At 37.2% G+C, this 24,633-nt stretch overlaps 1 protein-coding gene and 2 non-coding genes across 3 annotated transcripts; all 3 read right to left on the reverse strand.

Annotated features, from left to right (window-relative positions):
• Positions 1-665: 665 nt before the first annotated feature.
• On the reverse strand, positions 666-24,163 carry txlng (taxilin gamma). The gene is made up of 11 exons (XM_020923326.2): positions 24,044-24,163; positions 20,149-20,266; positions 19,349-19,457; positions 18,625-18,716; positions 17,826-17,996; positions 16,794-16,988; positions 14,381-14,500; positions 13,181-13,255; positions 11,572-11,664; positions 11,394-11,489; positions 666-5,416 (listed from the first exon to the last, which is right to left on the reverse strand). The coding sequence occupies exons 2-11, from the start codon at positions 20,239-20,241 to the stop codon at positions 5,027-5,029; spliced, it is 1,434 nt and encodes a 477-aa protein (XP_020778985.1). The 5' UTR covers positions 20,242-20,266; positions 24,044-24,163; the 3' UTR covers positions 666-5,026.
• On the reverse strand, positions 6,844-6,978 carry LOC129409316 (small nucleolar RNA SNORA50). Its single transcript, XR_008632360.1, has one exon. It is a non-coding gene; the product is annotated as a small nucleolar RNA SNORA50 (small nucleolar RNA).
• Positions 15,035-15,169, reverse strand: LOC129409315 (small nucleolar RNA SNORA50). Its single transcript, XR_008632359.1, has one exon. It is a non-coding gene; the product is annotated as a small nucleolar RNA SNORA50 (small nucleolar RNA).
• Positions 24,164-24,633: the final 470 nt, after the last annotated feature.

A 24,633-nucleotide genomic window follows, 5' to 3' on the forward strand; every position in this document is an offset into this window, starting at 1 on the left:
TAAATTATGCAAAAAAAAAACATATCAGTGATTTAATAATAATAAAAATAAATAAATAAATATAAATAAATAATAATAAATAACAAAATAAATAAATATAAAAAAATAAATAAATAAAAAATAAATAAAAATTAAATGAATGAAAGAAAAATTAATAAATAAATAAATAATACATTTCACTTACCGTATATAGCACATTTTTGGACACTCAAAGACGCTTTACAAACAAATCAGAAGCAACACAGGAAAAAGAACGAGGGAAGATCAGATTGAACAGGTGAGTTTTTAGTGATTTGTGAGTCCGAGTTCTATGTAACATTTTTACCAAATAACATTTAGTTGTGTTGAGATATTCAGCCGTACATTTTGAAATGTTAAAGATTAGGGCTGTGCAAAAATATCAATATATTGTATCATTTAATGCAGGAGTCTCCAAACTTTTTCCTCCCGTGAGCTACTTTTTGTAAAGCAAAAATGCCACTAATTTTAGCAGTTGTTAGAAATTTAGCAAATATAAGAGCCGTGGCAGGAAGTGGCAAGCTGTAGATTTGATTTTATTGTGATGTGTGAGCTATTGTGTCCAAAGTCTAAGTCTAATATCAGCCCTTTAAATGCTGAATTATTTGGCACCATATTCCAGTAAATTCCCAAATAAAACATGACGCTTATTATGGAAACTCTACAAAAGTTTATTGAAAAGCACGACAGGATGACAGTACAGTCAGGTGTGGGCTCATGTCTCATTCTCTGTAGTAAAAATATTGTGACGCTGCAGTGACCCTTCACAGTTCCCCTCCCCCTGCAGAGGTAGATTAGAATACCTGAGTCTAATCTGGGACAATGCAAAAACACGTGGAAAATAACATTCAAATTTTTACGAGATTTCACCAGTTTGAACATTTAAAGAGACAGTTCGAATTTTCGGGGCATTACGAGTTAAATATTGGACATTTTTAACCCAATTTTAACCCATTTTTTAGGTGTTTAGTCTTATTGTAGCTCCCCTTTTAGGTGTAACTTTTTGTTTGGGGGTCTGTCACGTTCTTGTTTCCATGGATACGTCATTGCTCTGCCTGGAATGTTCCACAGTATGACTTTAAACAGCTCTACGTTACATTTATTCGATTACAAGTGGGTTTTAAAGCTCAAAAATACCTCAAAAAAACAAGTATTCTAACCTCTCCACTCCGCAAATCTGACCTAAAACTTGGTCTGGTTTGGTTTCCATGACGATAGCAAGGTTTAATGCCATACTGTGTAACATTACAGACAAAGCAATAACATCTCCATGGAAAAAAAAGCGCGTTTTGACGAACCCACCGCCACAAAAGTTCTGGTTCTGGTGACACTACATGTATTTTTTTTACTTTTTATTTGGTTCACTTTTTTACCAAACACTGTTCAGTCAATAATTTTGGAAAATTTTAATAATTTTCCTCATATAGTCAAAAAATATCTATGGATTTTAACTGGTATTTCCACAAATTTATTGCTTTTTTTTGCGATGAAAATGGAAAGACGAACAAACCCCGACGAAACACAAATCGACTTTGTAAATCACTTGACGAATACAAAAATTTGAACTGTCCCTTTTAAAAATTGGGGAAAAAAAGTAAAAGTTAAAATAAAAATCAAGGAATGTCGTTTTCCTGGCAACATTAATAAACAACATAGCACTTACGTAAATGATTATACATTCACTTTAAATATAGACCTTTAAATGTAATTATTACTAAAGCAACCAAGACCGACTCCTCCTCTGACTCCTCCTATGACATGAAAATAAACATTTATTAAAGTTGAAAATTTCACATTTAAACACAAACCAAAGTGTCATTATTCGTTATTATTTATGGATTCGATTTAGAAGAGTACAGAAAACAAAAAGACTTTGAGCAGCATGTATAAAATTAGCTTGATTCCCTTTAAAAGAAATGAAAATATGAAGGTCCTAGATGGCGGAAATTGACTTAAAATTGAGTTTTAAGTCAGGTTATAATGCGGTTTTCTTCTCAAAAACAGACCTGGAGTTGTGTTTTGTTTCATTTACATAAGTTTGAGTATTTAATATTAGTCTGTTGACATCTCCAAAGCTCAAAATGCTCATGAAGAAGTAGGTTTTCTTTAAGTTAACATCTACTTTTTATCTTTTATTCAGTAGAGATTGCGAATTCCAGAGCTGAAATCGTCCAGATGATTTTAGTGAAGCTTTGTGGAGCTTAAAAACACATTGAAACGTTGAATATTTTCTGTTTAAGAGAAGAACTCGGCGCAAATATGCAGGGTTTTTGTGTTAAACATGTGTGAATGAAACAAAACACAACTCCAGGTTTGTTTGTGATAAGAAAAACAAGTATAACAGATCAGAAAACAGTTTAATTTATCAGCTTTATCAGTTGGGTATCGCAGTAAAATTCTGATTAATTTGTCTCGTAGATCAGGAATCTCCAACCTTTTTCTTCTGGTGAGCTACGTTTACAAAACAAAAACGCCAAAGAGCTACTTATTTTAAGAGCTGCAAGAAATTAAAGCCTTAGACTGGGGAAAGTTAGACATCTATAAAATATAAACTTAAATTATTCATTTATTAATGCACAAAAGTGGGCATTAAAATGATGGTAATTAATACAATTTTAGTTATTCAGCTCTAGAGGTGTGCAAAAATATCAATATATCGTATCGTTTAATGTGCTGATACAATATGGATATCGTCAAGGGACATTTTAGGTACTTTTTACTAAATTTATTTGTGTAAGAGCTGCAGTTGTGTTCACATTTTTACAGTTTTGAGTAAAATGGGTGCTTTTCTACGTTTACTCCGCACAGATTTATTGGACTTTTAGTATCAGAGCCAGGATTTCGCCTTTGTTTTTCACTGAAACATATCGAAAGTGTATCGTATCGACAACTCCTTAATGATACCAGCCCCCGAGCGACAGGTTCGAGATCCCTGCTGTAGACTTTAATAATAAACAAATGATTATCCTGATTATCCAAAATCGACAACAAAAAGTGGAATTACGAGAAAATACATCTACAAGTTTGATCAAGTTTATAAAGTTTCATGTTTAGTTACGTTATTTATATTATTTATGGTCAGGACTGAGTTACTGCCTTCGTGTTTTACGTCTAGGGGAAAATGATTAAAACTGAGCAGCCATTAACAAAGCCCCATTCCTCTATTTGTGGTTCTTAAATTAAAAAGGTGCAATTTCAAGTCTTAAAGGTCATATTCAAGTCTTAATAAAAGTGCACCGTGTGAGTTTTCTGCTTCACCTGCTCGTCGGCATGGAGATGTTTTTGCTTGGGCTGGAATGTTCCACAGTACGACATTCAGGGTTCCCACTCTCTTTCACTGACATGATTTCAAAAGTTTTCCATGATTTTTCCATGACTTTACGGCACCTACATGTGTAGAATTGATCTTTTAGGGCTAAATATGAAATGTTAACTCTTTCCACTCACCTTATGGTTTAGTATTATAGTTTTTTAACATTCAAAATACTGTCAGTGCATTTATCGTCGTCTCTTTTAACCCTCACGCTCTTTTTTTTTTTTTTTTTCCCTTCCTGCTCTCTTGGGGCGGGTCAATCTGAAGGAAAAAAAAATTTCTTTGGGTGTATGTGACCCCGAGGAGAGCGTGAACAAAAGGCACAAACGTTCGGAAATAATTATAATCAGATAAACTATAGAGACTTTATTTATTTAAAATTTTGTTACTATTTTATATTTTGCTTGTTCTGGATTCAGTGTCTAACCAAAACTATTATTAAACATTTATTTTAAAAGGTTTAACATTCCATATTTCGAAAGAAGAGAAAACATGCAGATGTTGTTAAAATTTTTCAATAAATATTTAGTTTGGCCCAAGACTTAGTCCCAGTTTTTAATTTTGGCCTCTGGGAATTTGAGTTTGACACCCCTGACCTAACAGAACGCTGTAGTTGTGTGAAAGAGAGACTAAAATTCCATAACTTTCCAGGATTTCCATGACCGTGGGAACCCAAGACATAACGATTTGAAACGATTTTGAAACAAGCAGACGCTAACAGGCAAAGTTCCGATCTGTAATGTGTTGTATTTTTTCTTTTTTTACACTTATAATTGAATAAATCCAAGTCTGGGAAGAATGACACTGTGGAACATTCCGGTCAAAACAGGAACATTTGTGTAACTCTCCATCAGAAAAGTTACATAGTGCACCTTTAGCTTTAATTTACCAACAACTCGAGACACAAGTTAGTCATAATTTACTCAAATATTGGTCCTGAATCAGTTTTTAACATTTACGCACATTATTACATAAAGAAACTCGGAATTTACTGGTGTACTATGATTTTTTTTATTTTTTTTTAGATATTCAAGACTTTTATCTAATGTCAGTTTGGTCAAGATTTAAACAGCTGGAAGTAAATAATAAAGAAACATAAATATAAATTAATAAAAAGTCTGAGAACGTCTTGATAGTTTGATCATCTAAAGGAAATTATTTAAAGGCCGTGAAGCAAGAATTTTGTGTGAATAAAGAATCAAACTGGGGGAAGTTTGTGATCCTATGAAAATACAATTAAACAGAATAAGTGCTCTCAATGAAACTCATGTATTAAAATGTTCTTATATCTATTGTAAGGATTCGGGTAGAAATAAAGAGACTATAGATCCTATCGTATCAAACTTAAGTATGAACGCAACACATTTTTGCTCCGCTTTTAAAAGAAATGACGTAAAAAAATACACTCGAAACTCAAAAACGACCCCAAAAAGTAGAAAAACAATATATTTTTTTCAGTTTGGTTAGTGACTCAAATAAAAAATGTTGCTTCAATTCACTGAAAAGAGTTTTGTCACTTGGGGTTAATAATTTCTTTACAAAATATGACTCGGATTTAACCAATATTTTCTCGGAAATCGTGCATCTTTTACCACATCTGATAAAAATGGAGCAGAGATGACGTGTCGCATTAATATTTATTTATTTAAAGTAGAAAAAATAGATGAATCTCTGGGGATGTTTGAGTGTTTGTGTCTAGTCCTGCGTAGAGTCTGCCGCCTTCTCCTCCTCCTCTGTGGTCGTAGCAGCAGCCGCTAACGTCTCCTCCTCCTCTTCCTCCTCCGGTCCGTCTGTGCTCGTGGTCCTGCTCTCGTCGGTTTCTGGGGGTCTAGGGGCTTGGTGGATCTCCAGGCCGGTGCCCTCCTCGTCCTGCGGCTCGTCCCCGGCGTTGGGCTCCCCCGGCTGGGCTTCGGTCGGCTGGTCCGGCCCCGGCTCTGCTCCCTGGTCCTGGTCCTGGTCCTGGTCCTGGAGGAGGCTCAGGCGGTTGTTCAGGTCGTTCCGTTCTTTTTGCAAAGCTCGACACAAACGCTCCAGCAGCTCCAGTTTACCCTGTAGGGCCTTGAAGTGACCGTCACGTAAAGTTTTCTGGAATAAAGAAAAGAAATTAAGTTACATTTTTATTGTAATGTCCCAAGATTTAAAAGAAAGAGCAGAAAAAAGCCACTGACCATGTTTTCAAAATTTACATGAGAATGATCAACTTTGCGGAAATTCTAAGTACATTTTTCCAACAAGGAACCACTCACCCGTTCACACACACATACAGACACCTGTATAGGCAGACACTGGTGGCCAGGTGGGTTAAGTGTCTTGCCCAAGGACACAACGACAGCATTCGGGGCAGCAGTAGAGTGTAGTAGTAGTAAGTAGGCAGCAGTAGAGTGTTTGTCCACTGATTTGAAGGCCATAAAACATTTTGGTTTGAGCGGTCAAATCCACTGACCCACAGGTTGGCGGTGCGATTCCAGCTCCCACAGATGAATGCTGTCCTTTGGCAAGACACTTAACCCACCTCGCCCCCAGTGTCTTTGTACACTGGTGTGTGAATGGGTGAGTGGTTCCTTGTTGTAAAGAGCTTTGAGTCTTGAAGGTGGAAAAGCGCTAAATAAAAATGTGACCATTTACTATTCATCTGTCGGCGCTAGAATCGCACCGCCAACCTGTGGGTCAGTGGATCTGATCACTCGACCGATGATTTTATGTTGAGAGCGGGTTTCGAACCACAGACATTCAGATCAGTGGACAAAACACTACCAACTGAGCAACTGTTGCTAGTGTCTGTCAGTGTTTGAATTTGTGCATTTCCTTTTTTGATAAACAAATCAAAATCCCTGTTGTTTTAAGTTAGGGCTCGGTGACAATGCTTTTTTTAATTTAATTTTTTTTAATTAGTGCAGTTTGACGATACAAAATTTAAGAAAAAAATGTGTGCACAGCGCCTCGATATAGTTACTAAAATTATCCTACAAATAGTGTTTAAATGTTCAATGAGAAAGCCCCAAGTAGAAATCAAAGGATTGAGGAAGATGTTTGAAAACATGCAATGACAACATCCGGCGAGCTCTGTTTTTGGTAGTAAGTCTGAAAAAATCTAGGAAAAATTTGAAAATGTCCCAGTTTTCTTCATCCCCATGTCATTGTAGAGTTCCGTTATGTTCGGTAAATCAACAATTACAACCACACCTCAGTTTTCATCATTTCCCCACTGACGCACTGGGTACAAGCGATTAGAAGAGACGAGGCGCCAAATTCAAGATGATTCCAAACAGCACATATGTATGCAGTCTTCATTTTACCACTGATCACACTTACTTCAGTGGGTTTGATCACAGTCTGTGGGTTAGTCCAGTGTCGGGAACTACACCGGAAGTTGTCATTGCATCTTTCCAAACGTCTTCCTGGTTTGTGACGTAACATTAACAGAGCCTAGTCATTTGTTTGGTATTAGTGACAGTCCATTTTCACACTATATTTATTTTGACATCTGGTATTAGTATTAGAGTATAGGTTGAGTTTGTGTCTTGTATTTAAAAGAGCAGTCTGGCGGTTCATCCAGAAAACTCCAGTTATGAACAGGACTTTACTGTTGCACTGCAGCTCGGCCCCAGAGGTCACGCAGGGACCAGAGGGGTTCAAAGGCAGTGCAGACAACGGGAATTATGGAGCTCAACACATTAACCAGCCTCAAACATGGACAGTCTAAATTACAAAAATGAAATAGAAAGTAAAAATGACTGACAAATAAATAAAACAAAATGGGAGTTGCCTGGAAGGTCACAAATCCTGTTCGTGTTTTGCTTTGTAACACTTGGTCAAAATTCTCTGAGGCTCTTTAATGTTTTTCTAATTATTACTTTGTTTGGAGGGACGGTGCCCAGGTGAATGTTTATCATAGTTTTAGACGAGTTGAATGACATTTTAAGAAGAAAAATTTTGAAAATACAGGAAGTAGAGCTGCATTCTGAACTCCTGTGTGTGCGTCAACAATAGACAAAAACACTCAAATATCCAAAACACAGGGACACTTCACAGACAGTTTAAACATTCATGTAAGAAAATAAAGGCGCGGTTGTATTTATTTATTATTAATTTGTCAGATAATAACTGCTAGGGATGTAACAATAACCAAAATATTGTGATTGCATCGCCAAAAGTCTCAAATAATCTCAGAGGCTGTCACAATTAGGGCTGTGCAGAAATATCGAAATATCAATATAATTTACTGTGATAATACAGTATCGATATCATGGGCTGCTGTATCGATATATCACTAAGAGTATTTTTTTGTATATTTTACTAAATTTGTTTACGCGATACATTTGACATTTTCACTGTTTTGATGATTAAAATGGGCTCAACTTTGCACAAAAAGTGGTTTAACAAAGACTTAGTATCACAGCCATGATTTAGCCTTTATTTTTATTGAATCATTTTTAAAGATATTGAATTGAATCGAAAGCTCTCTGTATTGGGATATGCATTGTATCATGACCTATATTTTGAGGTATGTATCGTATCGGCAGCTTCTTAATGATACCCAGCCCTAATCACAATATATCAAATTACAAGTCACTTTGCTTAAATTAGTAGTTATGTTGATTTTAATGTCTTTCTTTGTGATTTTATGCCTTTCTTATTCTGTAAACACTTTGAATTGGTTTGTGTACGAACTGTGCTACACAAATAAACTTACTTTGCCTTGCCATGGTGCAGCAGCCGCTAAAAAACTGCACAGAACTACATAGACCATGATCCTTTGCTGTTGTCAGTGCAGACTACATGAAGAAATAACTGTTTTCAATCTTAATTCTTCATATTTTAACAGTGCCAAATGCTTTTCAAGGCTTTTAAAAATGACAAAGCAGCATAGTCACAGTTTTGTAAGACATTATATTGAGGGATTTTGATGTTGTTGTATTTTAAATAACTCCTGTGTAAATTAATCGAGCTTTGGCCCTTATTTACAGTAATGACGTTTACTGTTGTTGCATTAGACAGTTATAGACCTATTGGAAATATAAAAATGTGTAAAGTCTACAGCAAAATGTGAATGAAACATAACCATTTGTGTGACATAAGCAGCCTTGATCTATACATCTTGTTTCCACAGACTACTTTATGTTTATTAGATTTATTTTTCAGCTAATTACACAATCAAGACTGAACTGCTGCAACCATCTTATCCTCGTTTTTTTTTTTTTCTTTCACATTCCAAACTTGAGTGTAGCAATATTTACCCAAAGTGTTTCACAATATTTTTAAATGGTACAAATCTCCTTCTGTCAGCTTTTCTATTCTTACTCCTCAAAGCAAAGTCCAAACAACCAAAATAAGACCCGCGAATCCCTCAAAACGTGTTTAAAAACTTCTAAATAATCATGAATCGACATATACGACCAGTCAAACATTTAGACACACACTATCAACAATGTTTTATTTTATTTTTTTTACTACTTTCTACATTTTAGAAACACAGACATCAAAGACATCAAATATATGAAGCGAAACATATATTATATTTCAACTTTTTTTTTTCTTTGCTACATAATTCCATATACTAGTCTACCTAATATATGTGTATACAGTATTTTCCGGGTCTTAAGCCTCTAACTGCATCAAAAAATGACAGTGTGCCCCACAATCCAGAGCGTTCTATACACGAATCCCATACACGGGTGTCCCAGCACGACTTCAGTAAACTATAAAGCCGCACCACCCACAGCGCACGCAAACACACACGGAGCAGACAGCGACCGCACAGCGAAAAACACCTACACACACTCATCACTCCACACCGACGAGGAACGAAACGAAGGAACGAACTGAAAAAGCGAGTGCAATGTGCCACTTCTAGACACGACTGAACAACTGAGTCATCGCAACCGATCCAGCGCTCCCAGACAGCACCCTCCATACGCAGTGTTGGGGAGTAACAGATTACATGTACCGGAGTTACATAATCAGAGTACAAATTATGAGTAACTGTATTCAGTTACAGTTACTGTTTCAGTGAGTGGTAATTGGATTACAGTTACTTTGTTGAAATAAATGGATTACATGGAGGTATTTTCCTGTTTTCACATTTTGGGCTAAACCAGGACTAAACCAGGACTAAACCCAGGTCTGAAACCAGGTCTAAAACCAGGTCTAAACTAGGAGTAAAACCAGGACTAAACCAGGTCTAAACCAGGTCTAAAACCACGTCTAAACTAGATCTAAACCAGGAGTAAAACCAGGACTAAACCTAGGTCTGAAACCAGGTCTAAAACCAGGTCTACACTAGATCTAAACCAGGACTAAACCAGGACTAAACCCAGGTCTGAAACCAGGTCTAAAACCAGGTCTAAACTAGATCTAAACTAGGAGTAAAACCAGGACTAAACCAGGTCTAAACCAGGTCTAAAACCACGTCTAAACTAGATCTAAACCAGGAGTAAAACCAGGACTAAACCCAGGTCTGAAACCAGGTCTAAACTAGATCTAAACCAGGACTAAAACCAGGACTAAAACCAGGTCTAAAACCAGGTCTAAAACCAGGTCTAAAACCAGGTCTAAACCAGGCCTAAACTAGATCTAAACCAGGACTAAAACAGGACTAAACCAGGATTAAACAGGACTAAACCATGCTGCGTGGACCGTGTCTCCTCTTCTTCTATCAATAATATTTTTAATACAGTTAAGTAAAGTCTGGGCTTTTTATTTTATTTTATCTTATGTGAAGATTTCCTCGTCTTTGCTTCTCCACAGAAAATCAAGTAATCTAAAGTATTCAGATTACCTTACTCACTTCAAGTAATTTAATGGATTACTTTACAAACTAAATTTTGGGGTGTGTAATCTGTAATCTGTAGGGGAATACATTTTAAAAGTCACCTTCCCAACACTGTCCATGCGCGCCACAACTGAACAAACCCCAGAGTCACCGTGAACGTGACAAACAAAGTCCCACTGACCCCATCCAACTGTTGTGTTTCGTTTAAAGTCCGGTGCGGTTTATTTGTGAAAAAAGTTCGAAAATAGACCATTTAATGACAGTGCGTTTTATAATCCAGAGCGCCTAATCGTCTGTAAAATACTGTAATCTAATTTCTTGTTTTGTCTCTTTTTTGCAAAGATAACAAAAATCTAAAAACAAAAAAACTAGTCTACCTAAAATAAATACATGAATAAATAGAATATCCAAATAGAAGTCCAATATTTTTTGTCTCTGATTTCAGGAAGTTAAAATCATGCCACGGTAAACCAATGCCGTGATTCATGCCAAACCAGGATCTTATGTAATATTCTAATAACAAACTCTTGTATATCACTGTGATATACTGTATTTATATTAGCATTACAATATTTCTGTTTTTTATTTACTTGTACATACAAAATTATGTCTTGTTTAACACCAGTCTCTTGCTGTTTTTTATTACTACTTATTTAGAAAGTTTTATTACCATGTTTATACTTTTTTTTTCTCTGTTATTGTAATATTATGTGATGTGTGAACTACTGTGTCCAAGTAATTTCCTTTATGGATCTATAAAGTTTTCTAAATCTAAGTCTAATTTTCTGACACTGAATTTAATGTTTTTATTATCTGTAAGCCATAATCATCAAAATTTCAAGAAATAAAGGGTTGAAAGTTTAATTCTAAGCGTAATGAATCAATATGATACATGGATTTGACTTTCTGAAAGAACTGACAAAAATTATGGACTTTTTCATGATTCTATTTTTATTTATTCTTTTTTTTTGGTAGACTTTTTTTTTCTTTTTTTATTTAGATTTTTGTTTTCTTTGCAGACAAGAGACAAAAAAAAAAAAATGTATACATATATATATACTTTTCTGTTCTATTACTATTAATTTTTTTTTTTAATGGACTAGTATATACTTCATATATTTGATGTCTTTCGTAAGTATCTAAAATGTAAAAAGTAATAAAAAAAAATAAAAAAAAAAAAAAAAAAACACTGAACGAGAGCGTGTGTCCAAACTTTTGACTGGTGGTGTATGTTGATTAAAAAAAATTAAATAAACTGATTTAAACAGATGATAATAGTGTGAAGTTCACCTCTTCAGCCATCTGCAGCAGCGCCTGGTTGTTGCTCTCCCATTTGGTCCTCCACTGAGTCGTCTCCTTCTCCAGCTTCTTGATTTTCTTCGTCATCTGAAATGAAAAGCGCAAAAATGAGTCCTATATTTTCATTTCTGTTACCTTAAACTGTATTGAAACGGCCTTAAACTGGTACCTTCTCCATCTCTTGTCTGAACGTGGTGAAGACTTCGTTGCTTTTCGCCAGAGTGGTCTGAAACTCCTCGAACTTGTCCATGTACAGAGAGAGCTGAGACACACGGAGTACAGCGGGATTAAGAGCTGTGAAGTGGCTGCCAATGGCTCACTGTCAAGAGTCTAATTGATCCAATACTTGAGGAACTGTTCAGTGAATTGCTACAGATAATATTACACCAGAACACAGGAAATACGACTGTTGTTCAAAAATTCCTGGCGATGTAACATATTTTTTGAAAAAGGGACTTCAGAAATTATCCCTGGAGGTTGTAAACTCTATGTATTTACACTTTCTAAAAGGGAGAGGATTTCTGTTTAGGTCACTCAAATGGCAGCAGTGGGCCTGATATCACACACTTTTAGATTTAGAAGCTTGATAATGATATAGAGGCTTTGCACCGTCACGTCGGTACCTACGCCGCCATGACACCGGGCACGCTATGTCATTGACTTCAGCAGCATCGGAGAAACATGGGCAGGTTTTGTTGTGTATTTGGTTGTTCTAGACGCTCTGAAAGGGGTAAAATGAATCGTTTCTTCACTGTTCTTCTGGAAATTACTCATCAGGAGCTCAAACAAGGGAATTATCGAAAAAAAGACGCGGATTATGGCTAGAGAACATAAACCGCGAAGAGATTTCCAATGGTACCATCAAGTTTCATCAAGGTATTTGCTATTTAAATTGTTTCATAGCTTATTTAATGAAAGAAGCACATTTACTGAACTAAAATTTCATTAATTTATCCAGGAAACGGCCATGAAAAGATCCTCGCGAACGTTAGAAAGATCTGCTCGCAAAAAGTGATTAATTCTAGAAGACATAGTTGTGGATAAGCAAGGCAATAAAGAAAACATGGGTCCTACGACGAGTGACATGTTTATATGTGCGCTGGAAGATACAGTTTCTGCTGCCACTCATACTGCAAATGTTTTCTTTTTAAATTTTTGTTCAGTAAACGTGCTTCTCTCATTAAATAAACTATGAAACAATTTAAATAGCAAATACCTTGATGAAAGTGACGTGAGTGTGTCTTGATGGTACCATTGGAAATCTCTTCGCAGTTTATGTTCTCTAGCCATAATTCCTGTCTTTTTTCACTCCCTGATGAGTAGTTTCCAGAGGAACAGTGAAAAAATGAATCGTTTTATCCCTTTCAGAGCGTCTAGAACAACCAAATACACAACAAAACCTGCCCATGTTTCTCCGATGCTGCTGAAGTCAATGACATAGCGTGCCCGGTGTCATGGCGGCGTAGGTACCGTTGCTATAGGGGTCACGTGCAAAGCCTCTATTCAGACAATATTTTAACAATGCATCAGCAATGGCCTTAAATGTGTCTGTAAATGTCTTAGTTGAGATTCAAGTATTGTACAAAACCATAAAATTAACCACAATTGTGCAGAAATATCAATTTATACACTCATTTAGGAGATTACACTACACGTTTCCGTCTCTTTTTTTCAGGTTATTAATAATACATCTCCAAAACGCCAATTAAAATACATATTACCTCGTACCTCTGATTGCAAATGTTGCGGTATAAAATATTGAAGACCTTTAAACCCACCTGCTGTTTGAGCTGCATCTCCTGCTCTTTCATCTGTTCACATTTACGTCTGGAGTCTGTGGCGTCTTTCAGCAGCTGCAGCACAACAGTAGAGTCACATTTAAAAACATGACTTTTATTTAACTTTTGTTTAACTTTTATTTAACGGTGCACTGAGTAACTTTTCTGGTGGAGGGTTTGTGAAATGTTTTTCTCCATGGAGATGTTATTACTTTGTCTGGAATGGTTCGCAATATGATGGTAAACTTTTCTAGCATCATGGAAACCAAACGAGACTAAGTTACAGGTCAGATCTATGGAGAGGCAACCCCGCTCAGAGTCAGAATGCATATTTTCTTAGGTATTTTTGTGCTATAAAACCACCTGTAACTGAGGAAATGGCAGAAGAATAGGTAGAGCCATTTAATGTCACACTGGTCACGTTTACATGAATTAATTGTTCTGAATTAAATAGTTTGGAATTAAAATATTCTCCTTCGAGTTTATGTGGAAATAATGATTCCGAATTGAGTTTTACATGGAAAACACGTTAAATCGTCTTTATTTACTTCCACTCAACGTCTGGGAGTGGGGAAGAGTTCTGACTGGACAGGGACACGAACGTATTTACGTCGACCGGAAGAAAACACACACTTCAGCTGCTACCGGCTTTTTTGTCATCTCGGTTTGTCATCTCGGACACAAACATGGTACAAACTTTTTTCTCAGTCATTCCGATGATAAATAAGCAGCAGCTGGAGAATTCTGTCATCACACTTTACGTCTGTCAGCTCAGCCCACTCCCGCCTCCCGCTCGCAAATCCAAAGAGACGTGGATGAAAGTCTGACGCCAGGACTGGTGGAGCTGGATCATGTCAGAAGGGCGACACAACGAGCATGCGCTGAACGACCGGAATAATTTTTAAGAAGAATAAACGTTTATATGATCGAGGAATAAAATAATTCAGCTTTAAAATCAGAATAAACCACCCACTTCGGAAATTAGGTTTAATTCCGACTAATCATTTTCATTAGGTTTTAAGTGTTTACGTGGTCTTTTTCAATTATTTTTATTCGGAATTAAAGCTCTCATGTAAACGTGGCAATTGTGGAAAATTCCAAGCAGAGAAATGACATATCCATAGAAATAAGCAGGTGACGCCCCACCACCACAAAAGTTACACAATGCAGCTTTAATATTATATGTATATGTGCTGGTACCATCTCTCGCTCCCTCTGCTGCTTCTCCTCCACCTCCTTCATCATCTCGGTGATTCTCTGGAGCTTGGCGTCCATCAGCTGCTGTTGGAGTTCCTTGTGCTTGAACACTTTGTCCATGTGCTGCAGGAGAGAGAGAAAGAGAAAGAGAAAGAGAGAGGGAGAGAGGGGGACACTCAGCTAAGCCACGGAAAACATGAATATATTTACGGTAATTAGAGTAATCAGAGGGATACGTCATTAATATTTCAAGTTGATGGCAAAATCTCAGATGGAGGGAAGTGGCCTTTAAGTCTATTTGGGCAATACATCACTTTAAAATGAACGCTAAAGTCCATTAACTTTACATATTACAAGAGCGCCGTCATTTTTCTGGTAGGGTTCTGCTGCCTGCTTGTCTACAAGGAGAGGTTATTGTTCCGCAGTATGGCATTACAGCGTTACCGCCATCAGAAAAGTTAGAGTGCACAGTAATCTTATGCCTTAAAAGTTTCTACTGTGATTGAATGGAGCCCATGTTTAAATTCTTCTGTGAGTAAACATTGGTAAGTATTTCCTCTTAGGGATAACAGAAGGACGTTGAACTTTGGATTTACTAACTGGGACAGTTATTACAAATATATTAACCATAAGCATAAAAAACATTGTATAGGTTGAGCTTGTGTCTTGTATTTAAAAGAGCAGTCTGGTGGTTCATCCAGAAAACTCCAGTTATGAACAGGACTTTACTGTTGCACTGCAGCTTGGCCCCAGAGGTCACGCAGGGACCAGAGGGGTTCAAAGGCAGTGCAGAGAACTGGACTTTTCAGATTTACCAGCCTCTAATGTAAATTTATAGAAATACAATGATGATGCAGATATGTCACAGGAAGAAGACACTGTGAATATTAAGGTAGTGTTCTCTATAGGAACTAAATAAATCTTTGTTGCCCTCCACCTCAATTTGAATGTATGGACTCTTTAAAATAAAATTGGGTGATATGGCAAATCCTCAAACTGATCTACACTGATTTTTGATTTGATATTCAATATTTAGTTTATGAACATAAAGAAGCTTTAATACAAAAATACTGTATTTTCCACACTATAGGGCACGCTCATAAGCCTCTAACCCACAGGTGTCAAACATACGGCCCGGGGGCCAGATCCGGCCCTCCAAGACCTTTAATCTGGCCCTTGGCTGATTTTCTACTAAAATATTTTTATTATATTTTATATTAAAATATTGTTAATTTTCTGTGGTGTTTATCACAGCAGCGTCTCCAGCGTCTCTGTACGTGGCCCCTCACACCAGAGCAGCACAAATGAAGACTTGCCTCTTTCCAAACGCTCTTAAAGGACGATCGTTTTGACTGTTGACCGTGACACACTCATCAGCAAAATGTCAAAAATGAGAAAAGCGGACTCCGAATGCAGGATTTTTCAAGATAAATGGACTTATTCTTATTTGCATACAAGTTCATGTTAAAACATTGTGTTGAAATTGAATTTTTCTTAAAGTTTCAGGTTGTTCATAATATTATAATATTATAATAAGAAAGAGTTCATCAATTTGTTTCTCTGCACAAATATTTCAACTTATTGTTATTTTTGGGGTTTATATGCCATGAGTTTTCTGATCCGGCCCCTTTGGGATCAAAGTAGGTTGGATACGGCCCCCGGACCAAAATGAGTTTGGCACCCCTGCTCTAACCCCATCAAAAAACGACTGCGTGCCCCACAACCCAGAGCGCCCTATACACGAATCCACTCAGGTGTCCCAACACGACTTCAGTAAACTACAAAGCCGCACCACCCGCAGCGCACGCAAACACATGGAGCAGACAGCGACCGCACAGCGAAACACGCCCACAGACACACTCACCACTCCACACCGACGAGGAATGAAACGGAGGAACAAACCTAAAAAGCGAGTGCAACGTGCCACTTCTAGACACAATTGAACTGAGTCACTGCGAACACGCCGACAATCCAGTGGTCCCAGACAGCACCCTCCCTACACGCCACAACTGAACAAAGCCCAGAGTCACTGTGAACGCCACAAACAAAGTCCCACTGACCCATCCAACTGTTTCCGGTGTGGTTTATTTGTGAAAAAGGTTTGAAAGTAGACCATTTAATAACAGTGCGCCCTCTAATCCAGAGCTCCTAATAGTGCGGAAAATAGAGTAGTCATAGTTTGTCTGCTTAAGTCTGAACTTTGCTTCATACTAGCTGCTTTTACGGACAGAAAATTAGCTGTAGACAGAATTAAGCAAAATATTATCTTTTTAATTATGGCTAATGGATTCCTCAAAATGTCACCTATGAATAGTTCAGAATTCTTAGCTGCCCTCGAGCTGAAGGCAAAAATAATGGGCCCTTTTAAATGTTATCCCATCACATCTGAACAGTAGTCTCGTGTACTCGGTTGTACCTCCTCTCTGAGCTCGTACTGTTCGATGAGTTTCTTGAGTTTCTCCACCAGCTCCATGTTTTCCTGTCGGAGTTTGGCGTTTCTGGAGCTGTGCGTTTCCATCTGCGCCTCGATGTCGCTGAGCGTGGACTGGAAGTGCAGCATGGCCTCTTTCCTCTGCTCGTCGTACTCCCGCGACCGCTGCGCATTCTCCTCCTAAGAACAAGAGCATGTGAATGTGACGTGAATATATTTTCAGACCTAGAATGTCATTTTATTATTCTGCCAAAAGGAGGCACAGAGCAGTTTTCCTTGTTTTTGTTAATTACATCGTATACAACTCTCCAAAATTCAGAAGGTAGCTTTTGAAATGGTGAACCTGATCATTTTTATTTCAGACTAGACCCTAGAGCAACAACAAAAACTGCATTTTAACTATAATAATTTTAGTCTCCCATCTATAGTAAAACTGTATTGCCCTATATAATTTTGTGATGTCTTCTGAAAACCAGCAATGCTATTATCTCTTAAGATTATTGGACAATAGCTCAAGTTTTATTTGATCAACTTCAAATAATAATCTTACTGGCTTTTTACATTAAAGAAGTGTGACTATTTGGACTGATGCTGTGATACTGTCCTCTGCAAAACGGCCTCTGTGACAAATATAGCACTAAATTCCACAGCAAAGTCACAACAAGGTAACCTCATTTTTTTTTTTTTTTTTTTTTTTTACAAGGTTAGGTCCCCAATCCAAGTCCTAACTCTATTTCAACAGGAAACCACCAAACATGGCGCCAAACAAGGCACTCTACTTGACTTTTATTGTTTTAAAAAATGTCCTTACATCCTGATTATTCATCACAGTAAGTTTAAAAGCACATTTCATAACTTTCAGAGATCAGTGCATAGTTTTGTCATGCCAACAGTGCACTTCTTGGTTCACTGATTATAAACATTTTTACAATATAGCTGTACTGTTGCATTACTTTATTACATAGAAACTATCACGGACAGCCTCTTTACAGACCCTCTCCGTATCGTGTTCTGTACCTTGAGCGTCTTGTTGTGCCTCTGCTGCTCCCTGCACAGACTCTCCAGTTTGCTGCGAGCGAGGATGGCCTTACTGTGCTCGGCCTGAAGGTGGATCTTCTCCTTCACGATCTGAGCCTGTTTCTTCTGCAGAGCCTTCAGACGCTTCTGCATCGACCGGCTCTCCTCCAGCTGCACACGACACAAACAACACAAACACTCAGTAACTAACAGCACAGACCACTGTTCACTTTGAATACACTTTTTTAAACTTTAAATTTGTTTTAATCTTAAACTAAAATTATGTTTTTGTTTTAGGTCAGATTTTGTCAAATAATACTTTAAAATGTCATGCTAATTTTCAGTCTAATTTTTAACTGATTATAATTCGTACTGCATTTCTTCAGCTGTATTCCTTGAGTTAGTTTGTTTACGGCTTTGGGGCTCAGGGATTAAAAAGTGGGAACTTGGATCTAGCTTCTGCTTTCATTCATCATGTTTAGTTTTGTATTATTAAACAAAAATAACATTATTTTTCTCTATAAAAACATACTTTTAATCAATAGTTTTAATCATTATGTCAATATGACACTGGCAACCAACAAACTACTTTGGAACTAAATTCTTATATAGATTTTTGTTGTTATGATTCATGTATAAATAAAGGGTTATTTTCAAAGCAAAATATTAATCTCAAACCATGGATTGAGACGTGTCAAAATCTTCACTTTAGTTATTTTTGTGTGTGTTTTTTATTGACCGATTACTTATTTTGAGCACGACAGAACAGCTAATACAAAAAAATAAAACCGAGTCTCACCAGATCTGCGTACTTCTTGCACAAAGCAGCGAGTTTCTCTTCAGGAGTGTCCAGAGAGTTCAGCGCCTGCATCAACAAGACGACCTCCTTCCCTGCAACCACAAACATGACACAGACACACTCAGTGCACAAGATTCAACAGAAACAGACACCACAGTTTAACATTTCCTCGGATAAAAGTACCGCTTCAGTACGCAGTTCTTTGGAAAGGCAGTTGAGAAATATTAGTGCAGAAATACTAATTATTCTCTTAGTAGCTCTCCACCCCATTCCAATTACTTACCCAAAGGAACAAACATATTTCGCACAATAATTAATTTTTTGGTTTTGTAATTGCCTTCTTTGTAACGTGCCGAGGGACAACAGATGGAAATTAGCATAATGCGGCATATTTACACTCTAATTGTTGCAGATGTTCATTAAAATAAACTAACATAATAAATTTGATTTGTTAAATGTCTATAACCATTATATATGTTTACTTAAGATGCCAACTTTGTGCACTAATACATTTATAATAGTTCATGTTTTATGGGAATCCAACTGTCCTCCTCTAAGGCTATGTAACATTTACCTCAACTCAATTTCTTTGGACTGTTGACAGTAACAACTCCCTGCCATTTTTGTTTTGTAAAAGTAGCTCTCTGGGTGAAAAAAAAGGTTGAAGACCCGCGGTGCTTCCTTCTAATGTCAGGTCTAATGTTACTAAAATAATCTTTCACACCTCCGGGGTCCAGCTCCGTTTCTCCGAGCTCTGTGGGACTGTCCTCTCGGCCTGGAGTCTCCCCTCGCTCCTCCTCGGCGCAACAGGAACCAAAGTCGGTCTCCACCTCCTTAAAACAACAAAACAAAACATTGCAACTGATCGGTAATACATAATGAACATGCTTTAGAAGAAATGAGATGGTTTTCAGGAAGAGGTCAGTTCAACATATAGGGAAATTTAGGCATGACTTGACTCGAAAACTGATCAACAATTTAAAACCAAATCTGCCAAAACCTCATACACAAAGTACTACCTAAAAAAATATGTTGCTTTCCGACAAACCAGGGCTAAGGCAGGTTTAACTTAAGACTACGTCACCATGGCCACAGTGTATCCCAAACAAAGACAATAAGGAGGATTATAAACTAAACCTGCAGGAAAATTCACATTACAGAACCTTTTGTTCCGTAGTTCGAGAGCCACTGTGTTAAATAAATGTAGGAACCTCAGGTGTGTAAAAGTCTTACGCAACATTAGACTCAAACAAACTTTATAGCTCCACACGGGAAATTATTTGGACACAGTAGCTCACGCATAAAATATAAAACATATAAACTGTAATAATAAAATCTAAATAAGTAGCAAAAAGGACAGAAAGAGGCTAGTGTCAAATAAGTCATAATTATATAAATGTAACTGTACAAGTCAAAATAAAATAGAAAAATAAGTAATAAAATATAAGTAAATAAATGTAGGAAACTCTGGCATGTAAAAGTCTTATGCAACATTAAAATACAATTGGATTAGTTTCAGTTTACTTGACAAGGGCTGTCCAGTTCAGGGGGAGAATCGCTGCCTCCCACAATCCTCCTCGTGGCCACGTCCAGCTCACAGACTGTAGCGGTCTCCATTTGAACAGGTCAAAGGTTACAATATCTAGAACACAGAGAAGATAAAAGTCAATATTAGGATCTTAAAAACAAAACAAAATGAGCAAACTCTAGCAAATTAAGCTTAAAAAACAAAAAAACAAGCAAACTCTAGCAAAATAAGCTTAAAAAAACAAAAATCAAGCAAAAAATAAGCTTCATATCCAAATAAAGCCACAGCGTATAAACCCACTTGGACTGAAATTATTTGCAAGTCACTGTATAATATTCAAAAAAAATTCAAATTTGTACGATTTACTTAGAAGAATGAACTTCCCAGAAGCTACTGCGGCTGATAAGAGGCCCAACATACAGTAACATTAACAACGTGCTACAGGAGATTTAACTTTACTGATCAATTAACAAAATTACTTGGACACAGTAGAGCTAGAGTACAATAAATTAAACAAAACGCACAGTAGCTAGAAAGGCAATTACAAAACTCTGGCTTAACCCGGTTGCTCCGAATCAACGACAATGGATAAACATCGTAGAGAATATTCACCTCATGGAAAAGTTAACTTATAACATTAGATTGAAGGTCTCAAAATTTATGAAGCTCTGGGTGAAGTGGATTACATTTAGGAGCTGTGGAATTTGAATCATATTTTATGACACTGAAATTATAATGCTGGTCACCATATACTTTTCTTTGCACTGGTAATACTAATCCTCCCAATACCTCATGTTCTCTATTGTTTTATGTTGTTGCTTTTTCTTTTCTGTTAAAAAGCAAATAAAAGTTGCAAATTAAGTTGCAAAAATAAATAAATAAATAAAACGTAACTCATTTGGAAATAACACAATAGGAATAAAGGTTAGAGTGTTTATTTAATAGGTTTGCTGCCTCTAGAGATCACAAAATTGTTTACAACCAGCCCTAGAATCTCTCTGTCTCACGAGGACGGCTGACAGTTTGGTCTTTGTTAATTATGAAACACACGCGTCTGCCACTTAAAAGGAGCAGGAGACAGATGTGGACCGCGTGTGTCGCACGAGGCTCAAGGTCACGTCAGTTACGTCACTGAACCCAGCAGCGCCTAATCAGATCTCTTGAGGAACAGCGCGTTGTGTTTATTTTTTTACGGCAAGCGAACGTAATAATCAGCTCAACCGTGACATTTGAAGTGGCCGAAAGTGTAAAGTTAAAGCTGAGCTACAGCGAGAGCCGACTGGAAAAGAACGAGGTGAACTTTGACGTTACCCAACCAGTAATACAGCACACATCACAATAGATTTTGAAAGACAAACTAAGAAACTGTAATCTTGATCAGCCACTGTGATTTTTTTTTCTTTATGTATGATTTATTTAGGCTTTTTCTAAATATAAAAGACAATTTACTAGTGTACTAATTAATTTACTAATTTAATCTATTTACAATTTATTAACAGTTTACAATGTACACACAATGTACACACAAAAGGCCTACAAAAGGAGACAACAAAAGAAGACAAAAAACAAAAACACAGATTATGTGCTAGTAAAACATGTAAAATTGTTATATCAACCAGAAAGAAGAAAGCCCTGAAGAAACATGTTGGCTTTGGCCATTTAAATAAAGGCCTTTTACAAATTTTTCCTCATGAGATTTTTTACTTTTTTTTTACTTCTTTGGGAGTGCCTGGAGTCTTGTTGTGTTTGAGTTATATCAACCACTTTATACCTATGAATAAAGGAGAAGTCACTGTGACATTTAACAGGGAGAACTTCCATTCTAAATAGTCGTGCCAAACAATGTGCCTTTAAAAATAATGTATAAAACAGGGAAATGCACAAACCAAAGCTGGCACTGAAGGCTGTATCGAGTGGTGAAGTTTCTTGAGCACATCACATGTGCATATTAAACACTGAATTGATATAAATTTACGAGAATCTAAGCCCTCCGGTTTGATGAGCACCTGTACGCGTAAGTTTTTTGATCTAGTGTAGCACTCCAATTTTGTTATTTTTATTAAATTTATATATTTCTGGGTTGAGGGAAACACAGGCGTTGAGATCTGTGTAGATGTAGGCCGTCAGGGGCAGCAATTTGACCCAGAGCTCTGTATTAGAATTGTATTGTATTGAATAGGGAGTAAATTCTTTGTGATTTTAATCGATCGATTCCAGTCGTTATTTGTGATAGAACATGACTAAGAGCATTTCTTCTCCTTGAAACCATTAAAAATCATATGTACTGACCTAAGCAGCTACTTTAATCTTATCTAGATGAATGTGTACATAAGCACATGGTCACACTCTCACCACACTGAGCCCAAACATCAGACTAAACTACCAACTGTGAATAAAAAAACATGTCACAGCTCACACGAGACTGAAACTATTGAATTGTAATCAGTGTTGGGGAGTAAAAGATTACATGTACCGGAGTTACATAATCAGAGTACAAATTATGAGTAACTGTATTCGGCTACAGTTACAGTACGGCTTACAGTTACTTTGTTGAAATAAATGGATTACATGGAGGTATTTTCCTGTTTTCACATTTTGGGCTATTTTTTTTTTGTAATTCCACTCATTGCTGGAAACTAAACCAGGTCTAAACTAGATCTAAACAAGGTCTAAACCAGGTCTAAACCAGGACTAAAACCAGGACTAAAACAAGGTCTAAACTAGATCTAAACCAGGACTAAAAACCAGGACTAAACCAGGACTAAAACAGGTCTAAAACCAGGACTAAAACAGGACCAAAACCAGGTCTAAACTAGATCTAAACCAGGTTTAAACCAAGTCTAAAACCAGAACTAAACCAGGACTAAACTAGATCTAAACTAGGTCTAAAGCAGGTCGAAACTAGATCTAAAGCAGGTCTAAAACCAGGTCTAAAACAGGACTAAAACATGCTGCGTGGACGTGTCTTCTCCTCTTCTATCAATAATATTTTTAATATGGTTCAGTAAAGTCTGGCCTTTTTATTTTCTTTTAGCAAACAAAACATCTTATGTTGCGATATCTTTAGTCTTTGCTTCTGTACAGCAAATCAAGTAATCCAAAATATTCAGATTACATTACTCACTTTAAGTAATTTAATGGATTACTTTACCAGCTACATTTTGGGGTATGTAATCTGTAGGGGAATACATTTTAAAAGTCACCTTCCCAGCACTGATTGTACAAGTGGGGAGAGGCCCTAAAGAGCAGTTAAGTGCACTGAGGCAGAAACCCAGGTAAGAAAGAACGACCTCATGTCAACTCTGTAAAAAGTTGAGCAAAGGACATCAGCTCTTAACCTCTGTGATCTGATCTAACTTTCATCTCGTGTTCACATCCGCGCAGGTCTGAGGACATTCACAGCCGTAAACACGTGAAGTCTGAAGAGGCGGTTCGGGGTTAAAGTGAGAGCACATCGTGGTTCGGCGGTGGTTTCATGTTCTCTTCAAAAAGCAGCGGCGCGGACAGGTTCTTCTTCTGCGAACATTAGCCGCAGAGCTAACAGCACAACAACAACATTTCCTGTCTTTAAAACACAAACCCTCTTCTGACAGCGCGCTCACACACCATCACAGGGGTTTTGTTTTCTTCATTGCGCACGGGAACACATCAACAAATAAAACATGACAATATCCACAGCCGCGGAGCTAATCTCGTGCTAAATGCTAAGCTACAATGTGGCGATCGGTTAAACGGAACTTTACTTCGTCAAATCTACAACTTTTAAAAGCCACAAACTCAACAGCCGCTCAGTCTGCGAGGCGACCGGACACCTCCCAGTCCGCCGAGTAGCCGCGGTGATCGTGTCGTAACAAAACAGCCGCGTCTTTGAGAAAAACATCGAGCCTTTACCTGTTCGTGTGTGTTGTGTTTCTGATGCACGATCCGCTAGCCTTAGCATTAGCATTACCGACAGGAACAAGTGCAACATCCGGTTTGGCCGCTTCAAAATACAACTCCTGCGCATGCGTGCGTCATTCAGCAATAAAACTTTATATTATCTCTCAACTCAAATTATATATAAAAGCTCTGAAATACATGAAAGAACCTAAACCTCAAAAAGTGTACTCCTACCAGTGTTGAGGAGTTACGGATTACATGTACCGGAGTTACGTAATCAGAGTACAAATTATGAGTAACTGTATTCAGTTACAGTTACTGTTTCAGTGAGTGGTAATTGGATTACAGTTACTTTGTTGAAATAAATGGATTACATGGAAGTATTTTCCTGTTTTCACATTTTGGGCTATATCCCCCCTCCTTTTTTTTTTCTAGGTAATTCTACTCATTGCTGGAAACTAAACCAGGTCTAAACTAGATCTAAACAAGGTCTAAACCAGGACTAAAACCAGGTCTAAACTAGATCTAAACCAGGACTAAAACCAGGTCTAAACTAGATCTAAACTAGATCTAAACCAGGCCTAAACCAGGACTAAAACCAG

The sequence above is a fragment of the Boleophthalmus pectinirostris genome, unplaced genomic scaffold (assembly GCF_026225935.1).
Source record: "Boleophthalmus pectinirostris isolate CB_2022bp ecotype Guang Dong unplaced genomic scaffold, ASM2622593v1 HiC_scaffold_19, whole genome shotgun sequence".
NCBI lineage: Eukaryota > Metazoa > Chordata > Actinopteri > Gobiiformes > Gobiidae > Boleophthalmus > Boleophthalmus pectinirostris.